Source organism: Eublepharis macularius, chromosome 1, assembly GCF_028583425.1.
Source record: "Eublepharis macularius isolate TG4126 chromosome 1, MPM_Emac_v1.0, whole genome shotgun sequence".
Taxonomy (NCBI): Eukaryota; Metazoa; Chordata; class Lepidosauria; order Squamata; family Eublepharidae; genus Eublepharis; species Eublepharis macularius.
Window position 1 is genome coordinate 123,060,981 of NC_072790.1, and position 24,141 is coordinate 123,085,121.

The 24,141-nt window shown below is 41.8% G+C and overlaps 1 protein-coding gene across 2 annotated transcripts in view; it reads right to left on the bottom strand.

The window, feature by feature from the left end:
• The window catches only part of HIVEP2 (HIVEP zinc finger 2), a 60,737-nt gene that overhangs the window by 18,233 nt on the left and 18,363 nt on the right, over positions 1-24,141 (bottom strand). Inside the window, exons 2-4 of one of the 2 annotated variants that reach the window (XM_054976464.1) lie at positions 11,966-12,036; positions 11,830-11,873; positions 1,925-7,480 (exon numbers count right to left, since the gene is read on the bottom strand). In XM_054976464.1, coding sequence (XP_054832439.1) covers positions 1,925-7,084 — 5,160 coding nt within the window. In that variant the 5' untranslated portion in view covers positions 7,085-7,480; positions 11,830-11,873; positions 11,966-12,036. The remainder of the gene's footprint in view (positions 1-1,924; positions 7,481-11,829; positions 11,874-11,965; positions 12,037-24,141) is intronic. The other variant, XM_054976456.1, reaches the window with a different exon arrangement.

Here is a 24,141-nt window from a genome sequence, read left to right on the forward strand (position 1 = left end):
ACTATATACTGAATTAACAGCAGTTTTAAAATATTAAAGTAAATACTTTAGGAAAAGCTTTGACCTTATGTATGCTCAGATTCAGGAAGCCAATCAATTTGGCTCATTGGTTTGACCAAGCAATAAACATGTGGTGACCAATGACAGTTTCTGAAGTGCCCTGTTCTGGGGCTGCTGTAATCACACCACCACATCACATTTCATATATAACACAAAAAAATAAGGATTTTTAAAAAAAGACTTACTGGGAGATCAAAACCAGTCAACTGCTAGCACTGGAATTTCAAGTCATAGTCTGCTCAAAGTCATCTGGCCCATCAGGGTTGGTGTGGGTAAGACACACTAGTTTTCTCTGCCTACAGTTCAAAAGGCAGTGATGTGGCGACTACCATGTCCAACTGCCTTTAACCTCCCCAACCCAATGCATTAGTCATTCACTCATAGCAGAGACAGAAATTTGGAGATTAATCAAATACCAAGAGAAATTAAAGTCTGCACCAGGTTTGGAAAAATGCCAGGAAACTACCACACTTGGGCCTATGCAGGACTGACACCTATAGTATTTTTAAAAAACTGAGGGAGGTTTGGGACTCTGACACATTTTTCTAGCAATGAACTACAAATAGCTTAAAATCTTCTCAAACCCATAACCAGTAAAAACACTTTTGAACATTAGATCTTATTAAATTTCAGCAGTACCTAGCCACTGCTCAGTTCACTCATTCATGCCTCAATAGCTACAATTTAAAAGTAAAAAAACCCTTGAATACAAGTATGTGGGAGGGGGGAGAATCCACGGAGCTGTAACCTAGTCTTGTCAGATTTCCAAGATCATTCAATATATCTGGGGTTATCAAGATATATAAAGGAAGTATAGAATTAAAAAAAGATAAAAAGAACAGTGAGGCCACAACTATGGCTAAGACTACGACACACTTAAGTTACCTTTTAGATAATTCAATAGTTCAATCCATTTTGCATTTGGAAGAAATTATATGCAGTCTACCAAGATGACTACATTTTGTTTTAAAAGTATTTAAGATCTGTACATGTACAACATCCAAAGCATTCTGAAACATCAGATTTCCCTTTTGCTTATTTTTATACTGGGCCAATTCTAATGTAAAACAACAGTCTAGTGGCACTTTAAAAACTAACAATATTTATTTCAATATGAGCCTTCTTGACTCACAAGTCCTTTCAGGAGAGAAATCAAATAGGTATTCTACTTAAGGGGAAGATGTATTAAGCCAGACAGTCTGGGTGTGAATTAGCTCATGAGTCTTTCAAGTGTAAATTCTCTGTGTAAGTAACTAGAAAAGGATCAGCAGTGACTGATAATATGTTCTAGTAACTTACACAGAGAATTTACACTTGAAAGACTCAAGAGGGAATTTACACTCAGCCTCTTAGGCTCCATCCCTCTCCCCCATCCCCTTGTAATCTTCTCCTTATGTTGAGTTCCCAGTTTGATTTCCCTCCACATAACTGAGCAAGTGAGCTGTGTGATTTACAAATACTCATACTGAAATAAATGTTAAAGTCTTTAAGGTACCATTGGACTTGTGTTTTATTTTGCTGTTAATAGACTAACACGACTGCACCTTTGCAATCTATTTTAATGTATCTTCCTTCATGCAAGTGTTTTGCATGACAAGTGTTATTGGTATGGAAAGTCCACAAGGATTTCTTAGGGATAATCTCTGAGCAAGATGTTAAGTTCCTGAAAACTCCAGTTCATAGACATTTCCTGAAGAAATCCCACTGGGATTACCATCACAACATAATTTAATGCAACATGCACTGTTCTATAGGAAATATTAAACAACAACAGATTACCCTGAACATTCTCAAATGCACTTCACTTTTCTGTATATTGCATGTGCATATCAAAATGTATAGGCCTTTAAGAATCTATCAGTACCTGAGTAAACTGTTTCCATGCACTTGATGATGTCACTTTCCCAGCTCCAGGCCGATGCATTGGTGCCAATGTATAAATGTCTGTACAGTTCTTCTGCTTGGACCTTAGGAGCGCAAGGGTAATCTTTGTACTCAGTCCTGAAGGGTTTGGATTGCATGAGCTAATGCACCAAGAGGCATAAACAGATGATTTCAAGGTTGCTTGTTGAACAAAATTGGGTTTTGTGTAGTTTAAGAAACACCAGCTCACAGTTGTAGTGGTGCGCAAAGTAGGGAACTGTAAAATTTGCTGGAAGTCAGCAAGATCTGTAAGAAGGATAGTTGATGTCGCTGCTTTTCCACTTGGTTGGGATGCCATTTGAACCAGCATACCGAAGGGCAATTTCTGCTGCTTGACTTGGTCTTCTGTCTGACTTTCCCCTGAAGGCAAAAGGGACCTCTGTGGACTCAGACTCATATCTGATTCTGTTTCATCTACATCCAGCTCTTCTGGGGATTCTCTGCCTTCAGACATGCTACTAGACTTTTGACCTGGTGACGCAGAGTCGAAACTGAGCTTTTCCCTGTTTGGTGGTGAAGGCTCAGTGGGGGGCACCATGGTAGCTGGCAAATCTTGAGATGAGGACGATAATGGAGAAGAGGACATGGTGGACGGCAGACTCTCTTTTGGCTCAGTAGTACAGCTCTGCCTAACCAGCTGAGGTTTTTGTGGCCTGGGGAAGGTTTTCTTTATGTCTGAATTGGTGAGTTCCACAGCACTTAGTTCCTCAACAATCTGTCCATACATTTTTTCATCTTTTACCCTCTTTTGTTGTTTAGTCTCCATAAAGAGCTCCAAACTGCTTGCAGGTGAAAGCATTCGTTTGTTTCCACCTAGAGTAGAAACTGTATCTGTGCTGGAGGCCAAGCACAACGGGATGGAAGATTCCAAGTTAAGTGACAGGGTCTGCGGTACTTTCCACAAAGGATATTTTTCCAAGCCCCCATGTTGGTCTAACATCTGTGCAATGTTAAATCCTATTCCATGCATGGTTGCACTTGTTGCTAATGTTCTTTGAGAAAGAGTCTCATCAACTTTACAAATGACAATAGCAGGACTGCTGCTCTGAGCAATAATCTGAGAAATGCTTGTGTACATGACACTACCATAGGATGGCACATGGGTCTGAATCCTAACAGGAACAACTGTACCTGGTAACGATCGGACCGGTCCAATATTCTGGGTTTCAAAATCTACCTGCAGGTGCTGCTCAGAAGAGGTATCTGTTGATTTAATGCTACAATCTGGCTGGTAAGTTGCAAGTGCATTTTTAGAATACTGCCCAGATGTTCCTGAGTAACGCTGGTAGGTTTGCTCTTTACTATGTACATAATCAGCAGTTTTCTTTCGAACATGCTCCTGAGCATATTCCAGATGGTAACTTGGATGACTTTCTGTTGGGAAAGGTGGCTTGGTGTAAGATTTTTGAAGCTGCTGTACAAAATGATGAGGAAAGTGTGTCTGTGAAAGTTCTGAGGGCCACAAAGTGCTGGGCTGTGCTGGCAAGTGAGCCATGCAGACAGGTGGATATTGAAACGGCAACAAAGTGTTGTGGATGGGGAGAAAAGGAACTTTTTCTTGCAGTGCAAATACATGCTGCTGTTCTACTGAATATTTGCTTGAGATATAAGGTGCTTGTGGAACTGAGAGATGGGAAAGCGGGGATAAGCTAGTGCTTTGTGGTGCACAAGAACCAGCAGACTGCTTCCCAGAGTCATCTGACTGAACAGAAGAGGGAGAATGAGGCCAAGCAACTTGGGAAGATCGAAGACTAACATGTACATGTTCCATCTGCTCTTGCTTTATATTCTGTTCTACACTTGAATCAGCCTGGGGGATCTCTGGGGAACCACTGAAAGAAGCCTGGCGAACCAAAAAGCATTTCTTCCTTTCTCTTGCTGGAGACAAAGCAACAGGAGGTGCTCCTGCTGCAGAAGCATGAGAAAGATTTCCATAATCAAAGGACTTACTTCGGAGCTCAGGAATTTCAGCAGGGGGAGGACAGGGCATCTGTTCAGATGAGCAACGTCTCATTTCTTTCTGTTGGTGATGGCCAGGGACAGAAAGCGAGTAAGCACCAGCTGGGACGGTTAAAAACTCCGATGGTTTCCCAAACTCATCCTGTTTGGTTGATGTTATGAACTTAATGCTATCCTCCCTCTCAAAGGACATTGAAAAACTTGAGCTGTGGGACAAATTACTCTCTTGACTAGGGCTGCGGGAAAGGCTTGTCCCTGTAGACTCAAAGCTGGACTCTCCAGAGGAGTGCTCCAAGTCAGCAAGCCGCAAACGCTTCTTCTTAGGTGGAAGCTTTTCAGCCGGGAGTTGGGAAAGGGTTTCACTTCTCTGGGGCCACTGGAATTCTTCTGGAGGCTTTTCTTGCTCTTTCACTGGAACCTCCCTTTCCTTCTCTGGCTTATCTGGCTCCTCCGTAACACGAATCTCAGGTACCTGTATATTATGCTGGCGAACAAGTCTAGGCTGCATGTGATACGGCTGAGAGTGCTGGGATGAAGAAGGCTGTTTGCTAACACTGTCGGCACTTTCTGTCTGCTGAGTTCTATCCGGGCTCATTGGGGACTCTGCAATCTCACTTTCACAAGCTTCAGATGAGTACATTTTATCTTGCTGGCAGGCAACAAGCTCCATAGATTCAGACCTTTCAAATGAATTTGGCCTGCTCAATGAATTTGTGTGCTGAATGACGGAGATCACATTTCCTTTTCTGCTCAAAGCCTCTGTAACCTTCTCTGAATCAATAGTTATGGAACATTCTTCTAAAGCAGGAGCTGGGTTTCCTGAGTGTAGATTGGGCCGACAGACTTCAAAGCGCTCTGGATGAGAATGGGGAGAACTCTCATGGCTTTGAATGGCATATCCACTCCTTGGTCCTTCCTGGATTTGCAATTTTGGATCAAAATCACTAGCCATGGGGCTGCCAGTGGCACCACTGCACAATGATGGTGTATCTTCCTCATCTCCAACACTCTTCTGTATTCTCCGCTTTCTGTTTTCAAATGTAATGCCATATGTAGAAGACGCTGCCTGAAACTGTGTAGGTGATTCAGTATAAAATTCTCCTTGTTTTGAACTACTCAGTGCTGATGTGTCTCTATAACTTTGTTTAAGATTTCCATATTCTTCCCACTTTCTGTAATGCTTTCCTGATGAGTCCCCCTCATAAAAAATTCTCTCCCCTACCAACAACTTCTTCTCTCTCATGCCCAGCCCCTTTTCTCCTGCTGTTGATCTGGCAGAAGCAATCATAATGTTCTTCCCTATTCTGCCATGGTACTCTGAGTCTGAATGTCCTTCCAGCAACGAGGGAAGCTCAAAGGCTGCTTGTCGTATTAACATTCGTTGATGGGGTATTCCTATTGTCCCAGGATAAAATACATCATCTGAACCAGTCATCCTCTCATCAAATGAATGGCTTCCCCTCAAAGCTGTTGGGACATTCAAATTGGTTGCAGATGAAGTTGGCATGGAGTTGCTTCTAATAAGTGGGTTTGTATCTGTGGGAGGTTCTAAAAGCAGAGCTATGTCACCTGGGTGACTTCCTGGATAAAGGCTTAATTCACTTTTGATGGGTGATGTTACAGTCTGAGACTGCTTGGACTCTATACTGCTATCATTAAAGACTTGGGTACTTTTTATAGTGCTCATTTTACTAGGATCAATTAGTGCTTCTTTGTTTGGAGACATTTGTTCTTCAAGCATCTTGAAGTCTAATCTAGGATTTACAAGAGGTAGTGGCTCCACTTTGCCTTTTCTACCCATTGAACTATGATCCTGATTGGCTGTCGCTAACGGCTGCACAGTCCTTTGATTAATCCTATAGAATTTCCCAAAGATTATTTCTTCATAAGACTTTGCATTGGTATTTGGGGGGCTTATTTGTTGCTCTGCACTTTCTGAGCGTGAAAAATAACCCGAATCAGTGCTTCCTTTGCTATGTGGACTCAGAAGATTTAATGACTGCTCAGAATCTTGCCCTTTCTTCTCAGACAGTCTCAGTGCAAGTCGCTGCTTTACTGTGTGAGAGTCTTCAGACTTTGTATTTAATGAAGGATTTTGTAGATTGTCAGATCCAACATGCTGCATGCTTTCACATGGTAACTGCATCCCACTTTTAGGAATAATCAAAATAGGAACTTTCATTGGGCCTCCCAAAGATTCTTCTATTGATGAATGAAAGCTACTTCTGGCAATGTCCAATGGAATCTGTGGGACTGGGCTCAGTTTATCAGACCCTTCAACAAGTAATGAAGCCTCTTCATCAGTATCTGTGCTCTGCTCCCCATCTGAATGAATCTCTGCTTCCACGTCAATGAAACTGGCATCTAACTCCAATTTAGACACAGCTGACTCTGTGAAAGGTACTAAGCCTGCTTTAATTGCATGAGCATGAGATTTCCTATGCTTGTATAAATTGCTCTTTGTCTTAAAAGAGAAACCACAAGGGACACAAGGGTATGGACGTTCCCCAGTGTGGGACCGAATATGTTTCTTAAGTACGCTAGGTTTGGCACAGGCCCTGCTGCAGTAAGGACAAATGTACTTGCCAGGCTTTTTGGGTTTATGCTCTTTCTTATGACCATCTTCCAACTGCTGTTCTATACATTTCTGAGAATACTGGCTATAAGCAGGGTTCAAGTTGGAAATTTTTTTTCTGGAAAAACTTCCACTATGGCCATGCATATGAAATGGAAATAAATCTTCAGAGGCAACTGGTTGCAGATGGCCAGGAAACTGCCATTTGTGGCTTTCCAGGCTCTGATGCGGCTTTAGGTTGTGCAAGAATCCTTGTGGCAATGAATGCTGAGGGAAAGAAAGCGAATGTTGACATGAGTACGGACTTGAAAGGTGCTGTGGGTATTGCTTCTCTGTGGGTTGCTGGCTAGCATCACTAGATGACACCACTTTCCCCGAACTAAAAAGCTGTGAAGATGCAGGGCTTCCCAAATGTTCATGATCTATTTGAGCCTGTCCCTCCAGGCTTCCAATTGCACTCATCTTAACATTAGCTGAATGTTCCTGCAGCCATCTACTTGGTACTTTAGCTATTTCTCCAGACCTTGAGGTAGCATTTTGCCCAACAGCTGTATCTCCAGAGTCCATTTTGTCACACAAGGTCTTAAGTGCTAGTTCACTCGAAAGCTGTGCAGGCACATGAAGTGTATCCAGTGCTGTGCTTTTTTAAAGTTTACTTGCTCCCATTTCTCCAGAGCTGTCCCACGTTCACAGTCTTCACTTTCTCTGTGGAACTTTTCACATAGTAGTCTTATAGGCATTAGGTCTTTATGTAGATCTATGATACAAATTAACTGTCACACAGTTCTGTTCATGGCAGGAATTCTTGCTGAACTGTTTACTGTATATCCATCAAGATTTGCTATGGCATCTGAACCTTATCCATGGCTATTAAGTTTTCAGGTGGAGAATGATCCAGAGGGATGTATTTGCTTATCAACTAAAGCACAGTTCCAGACATCCTTTCCCAAAAGATGCAGCTACCTAAAAACAAACACACACACAATACAGAGATCAATACAACTAAATTAAGATTAAAATACAAACATTTTATACTGATAATGAGAATGGAAATATCATAAGAGCCCAGGCTGCCACTGAAAGCTGTTGCTCGGTGTGTCTTCCTGTTCTTCATAATCTTACACAAAATGTCCAAGGTGGTGTCACCCTGAACCAGCCTAAGAGGCTGCCGTTTGCAGGGGAAGGGAAACTTACAGTATGATGATACAACATCAATGTGTTTTGTTTTATTAGACTTTACTGAAGAGCAAGGAGAAGTAGGGAAGAAGAAATACAGGGAACAGTGGCAAAGCAACTCCCATATCAACAGTTTCCAGTTCCATATAATCTAATATATCTATGTGCTAACAAGCATCCCTTTTACTTCACATGTCTATGAAGACAAAACTTTATAGCACGTACAAGTGTCCTATAAGAATAGTCAAGTGCTCAGATGAAAGTATTAAGTGTGTAGATGGTAAGATAATCTTTTTACAAAATCCAATTACATGGAGAAAGGGTACAGAAGATTTATGGAACAACAGCAGTACTATGCAAAGTTCAGTGGAAGCGATGTAGTGTTGGACAGGACAATCAGTTCATGCCTACACATTTACTCCAGTCAAGGACTATAAGGCTTCAACCTAAGGACCAAGCTACATGATACATCCAACACATGCTAAGCCATGAGCGCATGACTGGGATGTTTCCACACGGCTTACCTTCTTCCGAAAACTTCCGAAAACAGCATCTTCGCACGCTGTTATCGTGCAAAATCGCATGAGAAGATGCTGTCTCCCGCGATAACAGTGTCTTCTCGTGAGATTTTGTGTGATAACAGCGCCTTCCTGGTGCAATTTCACACGCAAAGACGCTGGTTTCCGGAAGAAGGTAAGCCGTGTGGAAATGGCCCTGTAGTCAGATATGCATTGAGAAAACTCTCCTTAAAAGGTGCTCATTTGCTCAGAGCTGTAAGGAGGGAGGAGCTTCCAGTTTCTCTCCTAGCCTACTTTTGCCAACATAAAGGGAGCTGGGGAGAGGGGCTTTTGTCCTGTTTCTCTGACTCCACATACCTTAGGAGGGTCATGTGATTCTAACAACAAGCAGTGCCTGCTGAAGAACAGAGGGAAATCCACACAGAATCCTAGAATCCTAGGGTTGGAAGGGACTTCTAGGGTCATCTAGTCCAACAGATGGAGAAGTGTGATTTCTTTATTCTTTATATGGTTCGTGCTCCATAGTTTGCTTAACTACCCTCTTACAGAATCTACAAGACTGATTTTCCTCTTTCACTTCTGCTCTTCCACTATGCTGTGAACTGAAGAAGTCATATCAAGCCTCAACTGGTCTATTACCAATTCTGCTAATGATGAACAGATTTCATATAGAAAACACAAAACATTTATTAGACAAAATATTTCCATTGTTTGAGTGTTTTCCATAAATTATTCTATCTATGATAAATGCAGATGACATGGCTCTCATGGCCATGAGATTTTAAGAGTCAGAGTAAATTATTTTCCTTGATTACTATCCTGCCTGGCCAGACTTTTACAGTTTTGAAAACTGATCAGATGTGCCATTCCTACTCTCTGCTCTTCCTTCTTCAAGCTAAATATAACCAGTTCCTTCTCTGTGCTAAATATAGATAGTTCCTTCCATCATTTCGTAGTTTGTCAGCATCCATCTTAACACCTCAGTTTGGACTGAATAGTGCAGCAGTGTGGGTAGAACAATGACTTCCTATATTTTGGAAATGAATATTTCTGTTAACTCAACACTCAATGGCATTCATTTTTAAGGAAATAATATTGCTATATTACCAACGCTTACTTAGCTGCAGTCCTAAACACAGGTAATTTGTGAGCCCTGTTGAGATTAATGACCTAAATACAATCAGCAGTAAAGATACTGCTGCTAACACAGAGACTACAGTTAGTAGCACAGCAGCTACAGCAGTGTCTGCTGCTGGGCTAGTGAGAATTATTTACCTGTACACTACACAAGGCTGCTTTAATTTTATCAACAGGAACATCTGCATCCCATGTTTCTTCTCCCAAGGAACTCAGAGTGGGTACATGGGAAAATCGCTGGTGCTCAGTGGGGATTTGAACCCATGTCTCCAAGCAAAGCCTGTTCACTATATTTGCTCTCCTGGCTATGTTACATACAGCAGATTATATACAGGACTGTGCCAGTGAGTGGACTTCTTGAACATTTAAGTAGTCCTTAACATGGCACATGCTGCAGATTTTGCCTTTTGTGACACTTGCTGTATTAGAGCAAAAGGAGACTAAAATATATCTTCCGTGAGTCTGTCTGCATCTGTATGAGCATGGGCCTCCTGTGGATCTGCACTCACATCTAACCACTTGGGTTCTTTCAAGATCAAATTAAATGACATGATTATAAACCCATATCAGAACTTAAATAATACATAAAAGCAGCCACCCAGATAAGAACAGCGGTATTATTAGAAGGGGCTTTAATCCGTTCGGTTTCGTTTTCCCGGCCATGTCGGACACTCCTCTCCGCAGGTCTGGGAGGAAGCGTCCGAGCAGCCTGATCGGGCGGTTGACCTGCGAGGGTTAACCCCCAGGACTCCCAGTGAGGGGGTCAGGGTCTGGAGCGCGGCGGGAAGAACCCCCCTGAAAGCAATGCAGGGGGTAAATTGCCCGTTTGCTCCAACAGAAGCCGGCAGACTTGCGCTGCACATCACGTGCTGCCGGGCCATGGAGAACGGCAATAAGCAGATTTAAGGTGAAAACCTGTAAGTAAGCGAATCCCTTCTGATTTCTAAGCGTATGGGAAGGATTGGTGGGAGTTGAAGCTAAGAAGGCGCGGATTTCTTCCCCTCCACGGAGTTTCGGAACTTAACTGTTGAAGCTATGCAGCCCTTTGTAGCAAAGTTAAATGAAATGGGGCAAAAGGTTGATTCAGTGGAAAGCGAAGTGAAAACTATTAAAGAAACAGCGTCTGGAGCAGAGCAGTCTGCACGCGAAAACGTAGTACTCATGAAAGCAACAAGTAAAGAAGTGAAGCTCTTGGAGAATCAAATAATAGGATTACAAGTGGACCGTGCCCAAACGGTACTGCGTCTTCAGAATGTAAAAGAGGAGCAAAGATTTGGTGTCGGAACTTTTGGCGTCATTTGCTAAGGCAACTAAAGAAGAGTTAAAAAGCGATATTCTGGAAGTCCATCGGACATCTTCAAAATATGCAATGAAGTGTCAGCTGCCTCGCGAGATTATTATTGACTTTTCATCTAAGAAGACTCAGGACACCAATTCGTATAATGTGGACTTGGACTATCTGGGCAATAAGGTTAAGATATTGAAGGATGTTCCATTTTTGGCTCGTAAAAGAAGATTTAAATATAAAAGACTTGCGGCTTTCCTGAGGAAATGTGAAGTAAAATACAAATGGTTGTTTCCGGAAGGCATCTGGTTCAGATACAAGGATCAAACCTACAAGTTAACATCGGAAGTACAGCTGAGGGACTTTTTGTTTAACCATCAGGAGTTCCAGCAAGAAGAGAGTTCAAAGTCTGAAGGGGAGAGTGGGGGGGGGAGGGAACGAGCGCAGCTTTTGTAGCTGCACAGAGAGAACTGAGACCGAGACGCAGGGGGTGGGGGGGAGAAGACCTGATCCTGAATGTAGTCTGTATTTTATAAGATCTACCAATCTGATAGCATATTAGAAAGTTAACTTTAAAGAAAAATTGCAATATGAAGGGAATACAAGACATGTAGATGTAGTGTGTGTTTTCTGTTTGTATGTTGCTCTTCCCTTTTCCCCAGTCCCCTTTTTTCCTTTATATTTCTGTAGTTTTTTGTAGTTTTTTATGTTAGAAATTAAAAATTAAAAAAAATTATAAAAAAAAAAGAAGGGGCTTTAATCCTTTCTCAATAATTGTCTTGACTCTCGATCTGTCCTCTTTGACGAAGCATTGCATTCCCACTGTAGAGCCAACTCCCACAGTATTGTTACTTGGATCAATTCAGAGCCTTCCCATGGCTCCTTTTAAGTAAGATAAAAAGTTGGGAGATCTGATCATGATTTCCAGTGTCACGTCCAGTTTTTCCTTTATACATGTGCAACAGAATAAAGTGCCTTCTGGTTCTACTTTTTTCCAGCATCTACTAAAGTCTTTTGAAAAGTTTGTGTGTACAGAACAGCTTCTCTGCACAGGCAAAATTCCTAACACAGGCCTAAGATGATTGATGTTGTACCACTAGTATACGTCTTCTGAATGTTTTACTTAGAAATAAAGGCTCAAATAAAGCATTTTCATTTAATTTCAAGACATTTGCTTCCAGAACGATGGACATTACCTGCATCTTCTTGGCATTTACAACACATGATTATCTTGAAGCTCCTAGGAGGAAAGAGAAACACAAAAAGAATTAGGAAAAGGTTTTCTATTAAGGGTAATCTTGCATAGAGGGTTATTTTTTTAACATTACCTACATTTTTACATATATATTTGATGCCACATGGGTTATGGTGGTAGCAAAACCAAGAAAGTATAGATGTTGTCACTGTGGGAGGTAAAGAAATTGACATTAAAAGCATTCCTTCAAATGCATTTGCTGATATTTTCTCCTCCTTTCAGACCTTTCTTCCCAAATAACCCTGTATAAGAAAAGAAATTGACTGTTAAGTGGTTCTCAAACTTTCCGGAATGGGGACAACTTTTAAACTTGCTGTACTTTTTTGGGACCCAAATGAAAAGTAATCTCTATTTATCCCCTCCACAACATAAAATGCAGAAATCTCACATCAGGTAATAATTAAAAAAAATTAATATTTTATGTTTCATATTCAGTACTTATAATTATATAATAAGGAACTACTGAGAAAGAGACTGCATCTCATGGCCATTTCAAATATCACAAAGAGGCAAACCCAAGAGGAACAGGGAACCTGCCCAGCCCACTAGTTTATAATGCAGTGCTTCTTAATTTGGCATTTTTTTGTATTTTGCTTCAATTTTTTTTTAAAAGATTGATGTAAAAACATTACTGGGAAACTGGGGCCTGTAATAATTGTAAAACAGTTATTTATTTTAAAATAAATGCTCTCACTTTACTCTGATGGAGTCATTCTGGACAGGTAATCCACATGGCCAAAAGGTTTCGTAAGTGTAAACATGTAAAAGGGGAGAAACAGATAAGACAAGATAGTTTTGCCATGCATGTTTGTGAAAAAAAATGTCTGTATTTAAGATTCAGACTGTAGCCATGTTCTTGAAACTTTGGTTAAGGCTTTCAGGCCTTCCTGAGAAACTTGCAGAACTTACAAGAGCTCTTGGTACACAATGACCTTGGAGATAAAATAATGTACTAGCTCATTAGCGAAGTAGAGCTTCCATGGTACATTTCCTGCCAATTAACATTCTTGTCTAATTTTGAATATCTTTGAACCTTAAATAAATTAATTATATTTTTTATCTTGTGTGGTTCTTGACTCTGAAACCTCAAAAGACCTGTAAACCCCATGCTTTCGCCTGGGACTACCTACCAAGATAAATTTCTACTTTGGAAACTGTTTGGTCACTACCCTTGCAAGGTAGACTTTCTGTTTTAGTTCCCCCCCATAGGCTTGGAGTTTTATCCCTTTAATTCAGTGCCTGGGGATAAATAAAGGGATTGGTGGCAGCGTACCAAGCTAATAGGAGAGCAGTCTCTCATTGGCAAGTTTGTTAAGATTTGTCTAAAAAGGAGCGGGGCCGGTATGTCTATGGAGGCGGGTCCAGCAGCCGCCTCAAGCGCTGAGGCGCCAGAGGGGGCACTGGGGGCGGTGGCAGCACTGGCGGCTGAGCAGAAGGGCTGGGAAGCCGCCCGTGCACCGCCCCGACCGCCTGTCTCACTTGGCCCGCAGCTGCTACGCCTGGCCGGGAGCGTGTGCTGGCAGCGGCAGTGCGGGACAGCAGGCAGCCTCCCAGCCCTTCCACTCAGTTGCCCCGTGCTGCTGCCGCCACTGCCACCTGCATGCAGCTGAGGGCCAGGCACAGCAGGTGGTTGGGGCAACTGAGTGGGAGGGCTGGGAGGCCACCCGTACGCCGTCCCAGCTGCCTGCTGTGCCAATGGGGCCGGCTTGCAGAGGCATGCTGCGTGATGACATCACATGCAATGATGTCATCATGCAGTCCAGGTGTGAGCATGTACACGCTTTGCACGCGTGCATGGGGGCGGCAATAGCCCTGAAGCTGCCCCTGACCTCAGGTGCCAGAAACTTTGGCACCAGCCCTGAAAAGGAGCTGTGGGTGTCTGTGCATCTCTGCCCTCTAAGCTGGGTCGAGTGACAGAGCCCCAGCGACCTTGATAATGTTAGATAAGTCTTTAAATACATAAAGCTCCCAAAATAGTGATAGGATTTGCACTCAGGGTTTCCAGGTCCCCTGAGGGCCAAACTGGAGAATGGGTGTGTGTGTGTGATATGGAGGGCACACACTCCATGAGTGCTCCCATATTGCCAGAAAATGTCATTACTTCCAGTGCAACATGGAAACAACAGGTCACGATGGAAATGACATCATTTTCTGGTGGCATGGGATTGCACACACCCATTTCAGCTGCATGCCTCTTAGGCAGAGTTTCCACAATTGGCTGTGGTTCCCCCCACCTTTCCCTGCCAGCCAGATGAGCATTGGCAGAGACAGTGGGTGGCGGCAGGGGATCCTCCACATCCCAGCGGGGGACTGCCAACCCTATTTGCACATGATAGTGCTAATAATATATAAAAACCATATTAAAATCAAATTTAATGCAGTAAGCATTCAGTTGGAATCCTAAAATTCACCTTTTTAAATCTTCCTTAGGATTGCACTGTGTTTTGATGGGACAGCATGCCTATCAGTTCCACATCTATACCATCACCCCTTGCTGACCCTCCCCAGCTTTGCTTGGCTTAACTGTCCTACTGAGGTTAAATAAAAAGGTAACTCAGATCAGTTTTTTAAACTGTTTATTATAAAAAAATACAATGACATTCCTAGAAACTTACCATTTCAAAACATTACAAAAGCTGACCTTTACTCAATGAACTTGTCACATCCCACAATATATTCCTATTATATATATATATATATATATATATATATATATATATATATATATATATATATATATATATATATATATATATATATATATATATATATATATATATAATATTTAGCTGACACGACAAATTGTCCATATTCTCCAAAAATGTTCTGAAATTTTGAGTTCTTCTATTTCACTGCTAGACAAATTCTTAATAATAGTAACAGTAACAACAACATTCGATTTATATACCATCCTTCAGGACAACTTAATGTCCACTCAGAGTGGCTTACAAAGCATGCCATTATTATCCCCACAATAAAACACCCTGTGAGGTGGGTGGGGCTGAGAGAGCTCCTTGAAGCTGTGACTAGCCCAAGGTCACCCAGCTGGGTTTCTTACCAAAGTAAGAAAAATTATTACTGTACCCAAATAAATTTATCTGTTCTTGAAAATAATATAATAAAAGATTATTAGGGTTATAAAGAAATGCATCATTCCACAAATTATGAAAATTGTTTCTCCTTTGTAATACCTTATATATTTCTCTTAATATGTTATAATTAAGGGATAACTCCAAAATTGTTTGGATTTTTAAAAACTTTTTATTTTTTGTTTTTGTTTTTATAGCAGTAATAATCATAATATTTCAAACACATTTCAACACGAGAAACAAATTACCAACAATATACAAAGGCAAAGGTGCATATGGTAATTGCATTGATACAAGTCAACTGACAGATAGGGTTGCCAAGTCCCTATACCGTCCTGCTGGGAGGGGGGAGGGACCTGCCACTTACCTCGTGCCGGTGGCGAGGTCTCCTTTGTTCACACATGCTCTGGCTCCTGTGCGATGACATCACTTCCAGAAGTGACGTCATTGCATCAGCCACTGGGGCACTCCCGCTCTCCATGCAAGGTCGATTCAGCCCTTTTGGAGCCCAAATTGGACCCAAATGAAGCACAGGAATGCTCTCATGGTCAGCGTGATGACATCACTTCTGGAAGTGACATTGCCATGCTTGTTGGGATCACATGCACGGCACGCGTTCCTGAGATGCCTGCCAGTGGTGGGCAACCTCCAGGAGCTTACCACCTCCCGCTGATCATTGGCAGGTCGGTGGGCAAGGTGGTGAATCCCCAGGAGTTTGCCAGCCACCAGCAGGCACCTGGGTAGCCTACTGATAAACTAAAGGGTTTTGATGGTTATTCTCTATATTGGATCTTTATTAACAATATTTTGAATGTGTAACTCTGATAGACAAATGTGTAACAGGAGTGTTTTGCAGACACAAGGATTCATTTGTCACAACAACAAATGTTGCCTAAGTTCCTCTACAGGATCAGAATACCAAAATTGGTATTGTCCAGTAGGGATTACACTACTTCAGACTGCAGTTGATTATTTACAAGATGGTGAGAGGAAAGGAACAATACAGCTCAGGTGTCTGGGGCAGAATTTGAAACAATTTTTGATCATTCAGGATTTACTTTAAATGGAAATAGTGCTTATTAATGTCTGGTTAGCGGCCAGGAAAACAATCATAATGTATTTCGTAGGAAGCATTATGGCTATGCAGCTATGTAACAGAGGTGTCACACACTAACCTTTTTTTGCTTGGATTAATTTTAGTCAATTACATCCTCTAATGTTTCTAGGAATGATACCTACAGTCAAACGTATCAAGGATTCATTAAGGCCTCCAGTTGCCCATTAGGACTATTCAAGACAAAGTTGATAAAGCTGTCACTTAGAGAAAGAGACAGTGACTCATCCTTTCTAAAGAAAACTATTGAGGTCACCAGATTTTTTTTTAAAGTACAATCTAGCAGCCTTTTCTGAGGAAGCTGAAGGAACACGTATCTGCAACAGAATTTCTGGATAGTACGAATTATTCACACATCTGGCTTCTGACCTCCCTTGCTGAGCCAGGCAGTTTTGGTTGCCTTGCTGAGTGATGTTTTTCCAAAACAGACTGAGAAAATTCTTCCTTAGGAGTATTACTGGTCTTTTAGATAGGTCTTTTTAAGTATCAGATCCTATACTTCTGAACAATTTGTTTATATTTGCTTTAGCTTACGGAGAGCCATACATCCCCAACATGCAGGATTTTAATTGGGTTTAATGGCATTAGAAAGGTGTAGCTATGCTAGGGATTGCGCTCATGTCTAGCTCTCATGTTTGAATCAATGTGATTTTAAAGGGAATTAATTTGTACTGGATTTTACCATGTATTTAAAATAGAAGGTACCAAAGACTCTCTGAATGTAATTTTATTTATAGAATGTAACTTGATTTTGTACAAAAGCTTAAACTCATCTGGCAGAATTTTAAAACAAGAATATGACTTTCTCACCGCTCCACCACCACTGTAGCCACAAATGTCCTCTCCTGGGGACAGGGGACCCTCCACCCACCCAAGAGCAGCATTTTAGGGGTAATTCTGATCTACCATACTAAAAAAAAGCAGAACAACAAAGCCAACCAGAAACACAATCACCTTCAGAACAACTCCCACTGTCCCTCAAAAAAGCACTGAGCACTCCAGACACCCGTCTATACCATCCTTTCAGCTAGCTGCTATAAGCCAAGAAAGGGATGGGTTAGGACTCGGAGGACTCACTGCAACATGTGGTAGGACTCATTGCTCCAAGCAACTTGGCCAAGTCCTTGAACTACAGTAACTGAAGTTAATATGTGAATATTATATACTACAGTCCCATATATGTTTTTAGAACTGTATTTTGGCTCATCTAATTAATTTAGAACTCATTATCAGGAAAAAAAGTACCAAATCATAAGCAGAATTGCGATTTTATTTAAAAAAATCACGCTTTCCTACAGAAAGTGTTCTTTAATTTAGCTTATTCTGTAATCCAAGCTCTCTCTGAATGTCTTTGTCATTCATCAAGGCCATTCACTGACTCTCGGTCTTCAGTGTTCTGATGCAGAGTGGTAATATATGGTTTTATTTAAAACCGTAAAATAAATAGACTTGTGAGTAAAGATGCTGGTGGAAGAGAGGAATAGAAAAACAATTTTAAAATACTAAAATATAGAAGTTCAAACACAATCCCTACCCTAGTAAAAACAAAGACAAACAACATCTCACATATGGAGAGCATTTAATTCCTTTCAAATGTGGGAGGAAAGCAGTAGGAGAAGCAACTGTGACATGATTCAGAATCAAACATGAATTAAAACCTGTAAACAGGGCAAAGCGCAAGGGGAGGGGGGACCCAAATGGGCATGTTGTTCTTGCTTCTTCTTGCATGATTGCTTGAACACATTCAAGTACAATCACAGTGTATATGATAGGCTCTATCCCCATGGCTGAGAACGGCTGTTTCGACATGCTGTTAAAGCAACGGTCTACTTACTGAATGCTGGCGTTCTTTTTCACAGATTCCAGATGCCTCCGATTTCAAAGTGGAAGCAGCCAGTTTCACTTTCATTTGTTCAGCGTCTTTTGTGAGAACGGGATTTCCCACTCTTTCCTGTGCCGGGTGAAGGATGCTGAACAAACGAAAGCCAAACTGCCTGCTTCCGCTTTGAAATTGGAGGCATCTGGAATCTGTGAAAAAAACCACCAGCATTCATAGCCCGTCGCATTAACAGCATGTGGGAATAGCCGATGTTTAAAAAGCTGCACTTCCGCTAACAGCAACAAAGCCTCTGTGTAGGCACCAGGCCCACAGGCACACACAAGAGCAGGACCAAAATTCTTGGTCTCAAGTGGATGTGGGGCCCATGCCACTCCCCTCATGTGCTGTAGCTACAGTGTCCTTGTTTGTCTCCCTACCTTCTGCCCTTTCTTGGCAGTCTGTCACATGGCAGTTGGTCTTGTACGGCTGCTTTGCTAAAGGCAGTGGCAGTCCAGCTGAACCAGGAAGAGGTATCTTTCCCTTCCTATGTCCCATTTCTATCTTCGTCTCACAAGACTGTTGTTCCAACATGGTCTCTGTGGTAGGTGGGCATGTATATTCATGTATAAAGTAACTCTTATGCTCTGTTGCGGCTGTCTTTAACAACTCAAGTACCTAAGAATGATTAATTAGCATGCATGTTTATACCCACAGTGTCCCCCCCCACACACACACACACACTCCACACAGGACACCCTGTACACTGAGATGGTGAATCACTACAAGATAGTCTACTTGTTTGGTTCCTCAAAAGACACACAATAGTTATAAAAATAGATCATGCAAATGAAGCTAGTACAACGTCAGCAGCCAGATGAGCGTGGGTGATCTGATAAGGCTCTGTATTTGCAAAGAGCAAACTATTAAGGAGAACTGTTGTCTTTTTTTATTGCTGCCTTGCTGTTTGTTATACTTCTTCCTGCCCCCCCCCCTCCAATGACACCTGACAAATAACATCTGACAAGAACTCTTCCTCCTTTAATTGCCCTACAAACCCAGGAAGCAGTGGGTTTTTTAAAAAAACTGAAGGTATAAAGCATCATTAAAATGCAGGCAGCATAATGCCTAAATATAGCCAGGACTACCCACTGGATATGACTATATGCATATATTTAGCCAGTCTAATGATTGTTTTTTTTTAGTCTGTGTGTGTGTGTGTGTTTTTGACTCACACAGCATCCAGGTCTTAAGCTATACTGTTGTCTCTTTTCCATTTCAGTATGAGGCAATATCTTTATGGGGCACCTGAGCTCAATGATATCTGTGTGTACTATTCAGAGTCACTGAGTTCTGTGCTAGCAATAGGTCCAATACTTGTTATTTCTCAGTTGTAGATCAGGTTTAAAAATTGTGGAAAGGCATTCCAGAGAGACCAAACAGCAATATTTGTGGTTAAGTCATTCAAATGCAAATAAGCACTCTGATGGTTCGAGTGCTACTGCTACTACCCACTACTGCTGCTACCCACTACTGCTATGAGCTCAGTAGACAGCCTCAGCCACTCCTCTCAGCCCCAGCTCCCAGCTGTATTCTGGGGAGAATAACAACTCTGACTTTGTTCACCTCTCTAAATGGGCTAAAAGAGCAGTATATAAGCACACTATTATTGTTGTTGCTGTTGTTGTTGTTTTATTAATGCTGGATACTTCTGAATCTCTTTATTAAGAGACAGATAAGAAGTTAATCAAAATTATAACTACTCATAGCCTAACTAGTTCCACTGCTTGTACCAATGAATTTCTTATGCTCAATACATCAGACCATGGTTTTATACCATGGTACAAGCAAAGAGAGAAGCATCAGATAAAATATATTCCTACCAGAGTGGTCTGAAGATGCCTGATTTCTTTCCCCTCAGAAGCTGATCTAGTTGTAAAAGGGTGGAAGACACCTGGGGAGCACCCTTTTCCCCATCCCACCCCAAGGCTATGAGGCTCTAAACTCCTCAAAGAAAGAGTCGGATACAAAGGAACAAAGCAACAATGGAATTTCTTAAGCAGCTATGCTATTGAAAGGGAGGGGCAGAAAGAGCACTACCAGCTGCTATTGACAGGGAGGAAAGTGTATTTCTACCTCCTACTCTGGTGACCAAATAGAATAGGGGTTGGCAGCTAGTTCTAGGTGCAACACTGGAAAAAATATTAAGAGAGGCATACATTTATATTCTTAATGCGATATATGGAAGCCACAGAAAAACACAGAGAGTTTTGTTCTAAAGCTGGGAACACATCCCATTCAAATGGTGTTTGGTTTATCTCTCACAATGCCATCCACCTAGAGGTGATACAGATGCTCCACAACAAGCAGAGGACATACTGAAAATGCTGCTTGAAAAACAGTTAGGGATAATGCAGGAACCAGGGAAATTGAGATGCATACTCCTACTATTAAATATTGTCTGTTTACAGGAGACAAAGCTGTTTCTGTTGAACTTACGAGTTACATTCAGTAAGCTGAAGTTCTATATATTTATTGGTTACTTTATTGGTTACTATAATTCATTATGTATAACATGATTCAATGAGGTATAGGGATGTGCACTAGCACCAAAATCTAGTTTTAGGATCCAGAATTAGGGCCTTCAAGTTTGGAATTCAGAATTTTAAAAATCCAGAATTTCCAAATATCCAGAACTCCGGTTGTTGTGGGTTTTCCGGGCTGTATTGCCGTGGTCTTGGCATTGTAGTTCCTGACGTTTCACCAGCAGCTGTGGCTGGCATCTTCAGAGGTGTAGCACCAAAAGACAGAGATCTCTCAGTGTCACAGTGTGGAAAAGATGTTGGCAGGTCATTTGTATCTACTCAGGAGGGGTGGGGTTGAGCTGAGTCATCCTGTAAGAGTTTCCCAGGGTGTGGAATGCTAATGGCGGGAGGCTTCACTGTATCCTGAGGAGGTTCTTTTGCATATGGATTGGTGCTTGATGTGCTAATCTTCTCCGCAGGGCTATTGTCGGGTGTAGAGTGTTTTGCTAGCCTGGTGTTTTTCAGAACTGGAAACCATGCTCTGTTCATTCTTAAGGTTTCTTCTTTCCTGTTGAAGTTTTGCTTATGCTTGTGAATTTCAATGGCTTCCCTGTGCAGTCTGACAAAGTAGTTGGAAGTGTTGTTCAGTATTTTGGTGTCCTGGAATAAGATACTGTGCCCTGTTTGTGTTAGGCTATGTTCAGCCACTGCTGATTTTTCAGGTTGTCCAAGTCTGCAGTGTCTTTCATGTTCTTTTATTCTTGTCTGGCTGCTACGCTTTGTGGTCCTGATGTACACTTGTCCACAGCTGCAGGGTATACGGTATACTCCTGCAGAGGTGAGGGGGTCTCTACTGTCTTTTGCTGATCGTAGCATCTGTTGTATTTTTCGGGTGGGTCTGAATACTGCTTGAAGGTTATGCTTTTTCATAAGCTTTCCCATCTGATCAGTAATTCCTTTGATATATGGCAAAAACACTTTTCCTGTAGGAGACTGTTTTTCCTTGGTTGTTTGATTCATCCTGGGTTTGATTGCTCTTCGGATTTCATTTCTGGAGTAGCCATTTGCCTGAAGTGCGTGGTTTAGATGATTAATTTCCGCATTGAGCAAGTGCGGCTCACATATCCGTCTTGCACGATCCACTAATGTTTTCATTATGCCTCTTTTCTGTCGGGGGTGGTGATTGGAGTTTTTGTGTAAGTACCGATCAGTGTGAATTGGTTTCCTGTAGACCTTGTGACCTAACTGAAAGTTTGCTTTGCGGATGACCAAGGTATCCAGGAATGGGAGTTTTCCCTCGATTTCTTTCTCCATTGTGAATTGTAAGCTTATGAAAAAGCATAACCTTCAAGCAGTATTCAGACCCACCCAAAAAATACAACAGATGCTACGATCAGCAAAAGACAGTAGAGACCCCCCTCACCTCTGCAGGAGTATACCTCAGCTGTGGACAAGTGTACATCGGGACCACAAAGCGTAGCAGCCAGACAAGAATAAAAGAACATGAAAGACACTGCAGACTTGGACAACCTGAAAAATCAGCAGTGGCTGAACATAGCCTAACACAAACAGGGCACAGTATCTTATTCCAGGACACCAAAATACTGAACAACACTTCCAACTACTTTGTCAGACTGCACAGGGAAGCCATTGAAATTCACAAGCATAAGCAAAACTTCAACAGGAAAGAAGAAACCTTAAGAATGAACAGAGCATGGTTTCCAGTTCTGAAAAACACCAGGCTAGCAAAACACTCTACACCCGACAATAGCCCTGCGGAGAAGATTAGCACATCAAGCACCAATCCATATGCAAAAGAACCTCCTCAGGATACAGTGAAGCCTCCCGCCATTAGCATTCCACACCCTGGGAAACTCTTACAGGATGACTCAGCTCAACCCCACCCCTCCTGAGTAGATACAAATGACCTGCCAACACCTTTTCCACACTGTGACACTGAGAGATCTCTGTCTTTTGGTGCTACACCTCTGAAGATGCCAGCCACAGCTGCTGGCGAAACGTAAGGAACTACAATGCCAAGACCATGGCAATACAGCCCAGAAAACTCACAACAACCATCCAGAACTCCATTAAAAATCAATAGGAATAACTATTTTCTAGTAAAAAAAACACACACACACATAAAGGGCAAACTACTTTTTAAAAGGTTTCCCCTCAGCCCTCTGACCCTCTTCCCAGTGCCTATGCCTACCCCAAAGAGTTAAGAAGATGTGGCAAGTACTGCCAGGAAGTAGGAAATGACTGCAATTTGGGCATGAACCCTGAAAAGTGCAAATACAATCAGAGTAGCATTGGACATGGCACAATGGAGCAGAGGAAAGCTAGTGCTGGGGAGTGGGCAGATATCCTGGGCTGTTTCCACACGGCTTACCTTCCCTCAGAACAACCCAGAACATCGCAGAAAAAACACGGAAGATTGCGTTTTCTTGTGTGAGAAAATGCGATCTTCCGCGTTTTTTGCACGATGTTCCAGGTCGTTCTGAGGGAAGGTAAGCCGTGTGGAAATGGCCCTGGTCTGCATTGGCAGGTAGACTGTAGACAGACAGTCAGTAGTGGGCAGGAGGGAACTACCCAAACAGCATTGTACACAGAACAGTTGAGATAGTGAACACAGTCTTGGAAAGACAGCAGCACCAGGAAGAAGCCATAGACTCTGCCAGTAAGCCAAGGACTCCTGTGTGTACACCTCTGCCTCTGCCATGTCCTCCCTCTGGCTAAACCATGACAAGAACCGTCAGAGACGCTGAGCTCTCTTCCACCACTACCCCTTGGTGTCAGGACATTTGGGGAATGTTTTGGTTTTCTGTTTCTCATGCAGCCAGGCTTTCTCAAGCTTCCTGGGAGCATAATGGTTTGCATCTTGCAATCCAAGTACTGCAGGCTCAAAATCCCTTTCCTATCCTATGACAGGCATTTCAGGGGAAAAGCTTTATTATTCATGGGTGTCCCACCTCTTTCACTGTGGCCTATCCAATATAACCTCTCTGCCTCCTATCCATTTGTCTCATATTTACTTATTTTAAAAAATATACGAATTCTTGTATGATAGGAGTTCAACTTATGATATGGACAAGTAGAAAAGAGTACCACCATGTGCCCCCATAGACATAAACACACAACAGGTACTAGAGATCTCAAATATGAAAAGGTGGAAGTATTATGCATTAAGGAATCCAAAATAAGGAATACCTTAACCCATAAAATAAAGTGTTCAAACATATACACATATAAAAAATAAAATATATCACATTATACATTAAATTTATGGCCATACAACTTGTAATCATTGGCAAAATATAAAATGAAAGATATTCAAAAATACAATTCACACTAATGGCCATAAAATCACAATGCCACTGGCAAGATACTCACAGTCCAATTAACACAATTCACTGCAATGGCTATACAATTCTCAATCAGTGACAATATCGACTTATTAAAAAATACAGTTTGCAATGATGGCCATATAATCACAGCAACAAGGCAAAACAATCGTATCACATTATAGAATGCTAGCTGCTTCAATAAGCTCTTCCACAGAATAAACATAAGCCTATAATAATCAAACTCATGTCACCCACTGGAGTCACTACCTGAACTCAAGTATGATCTAAAAAACAATCTATATCATATGCGTATTCAAAGCCAAGAGAGCTGTACTAGGCCTAGCTATTATTCTTGCACTCCA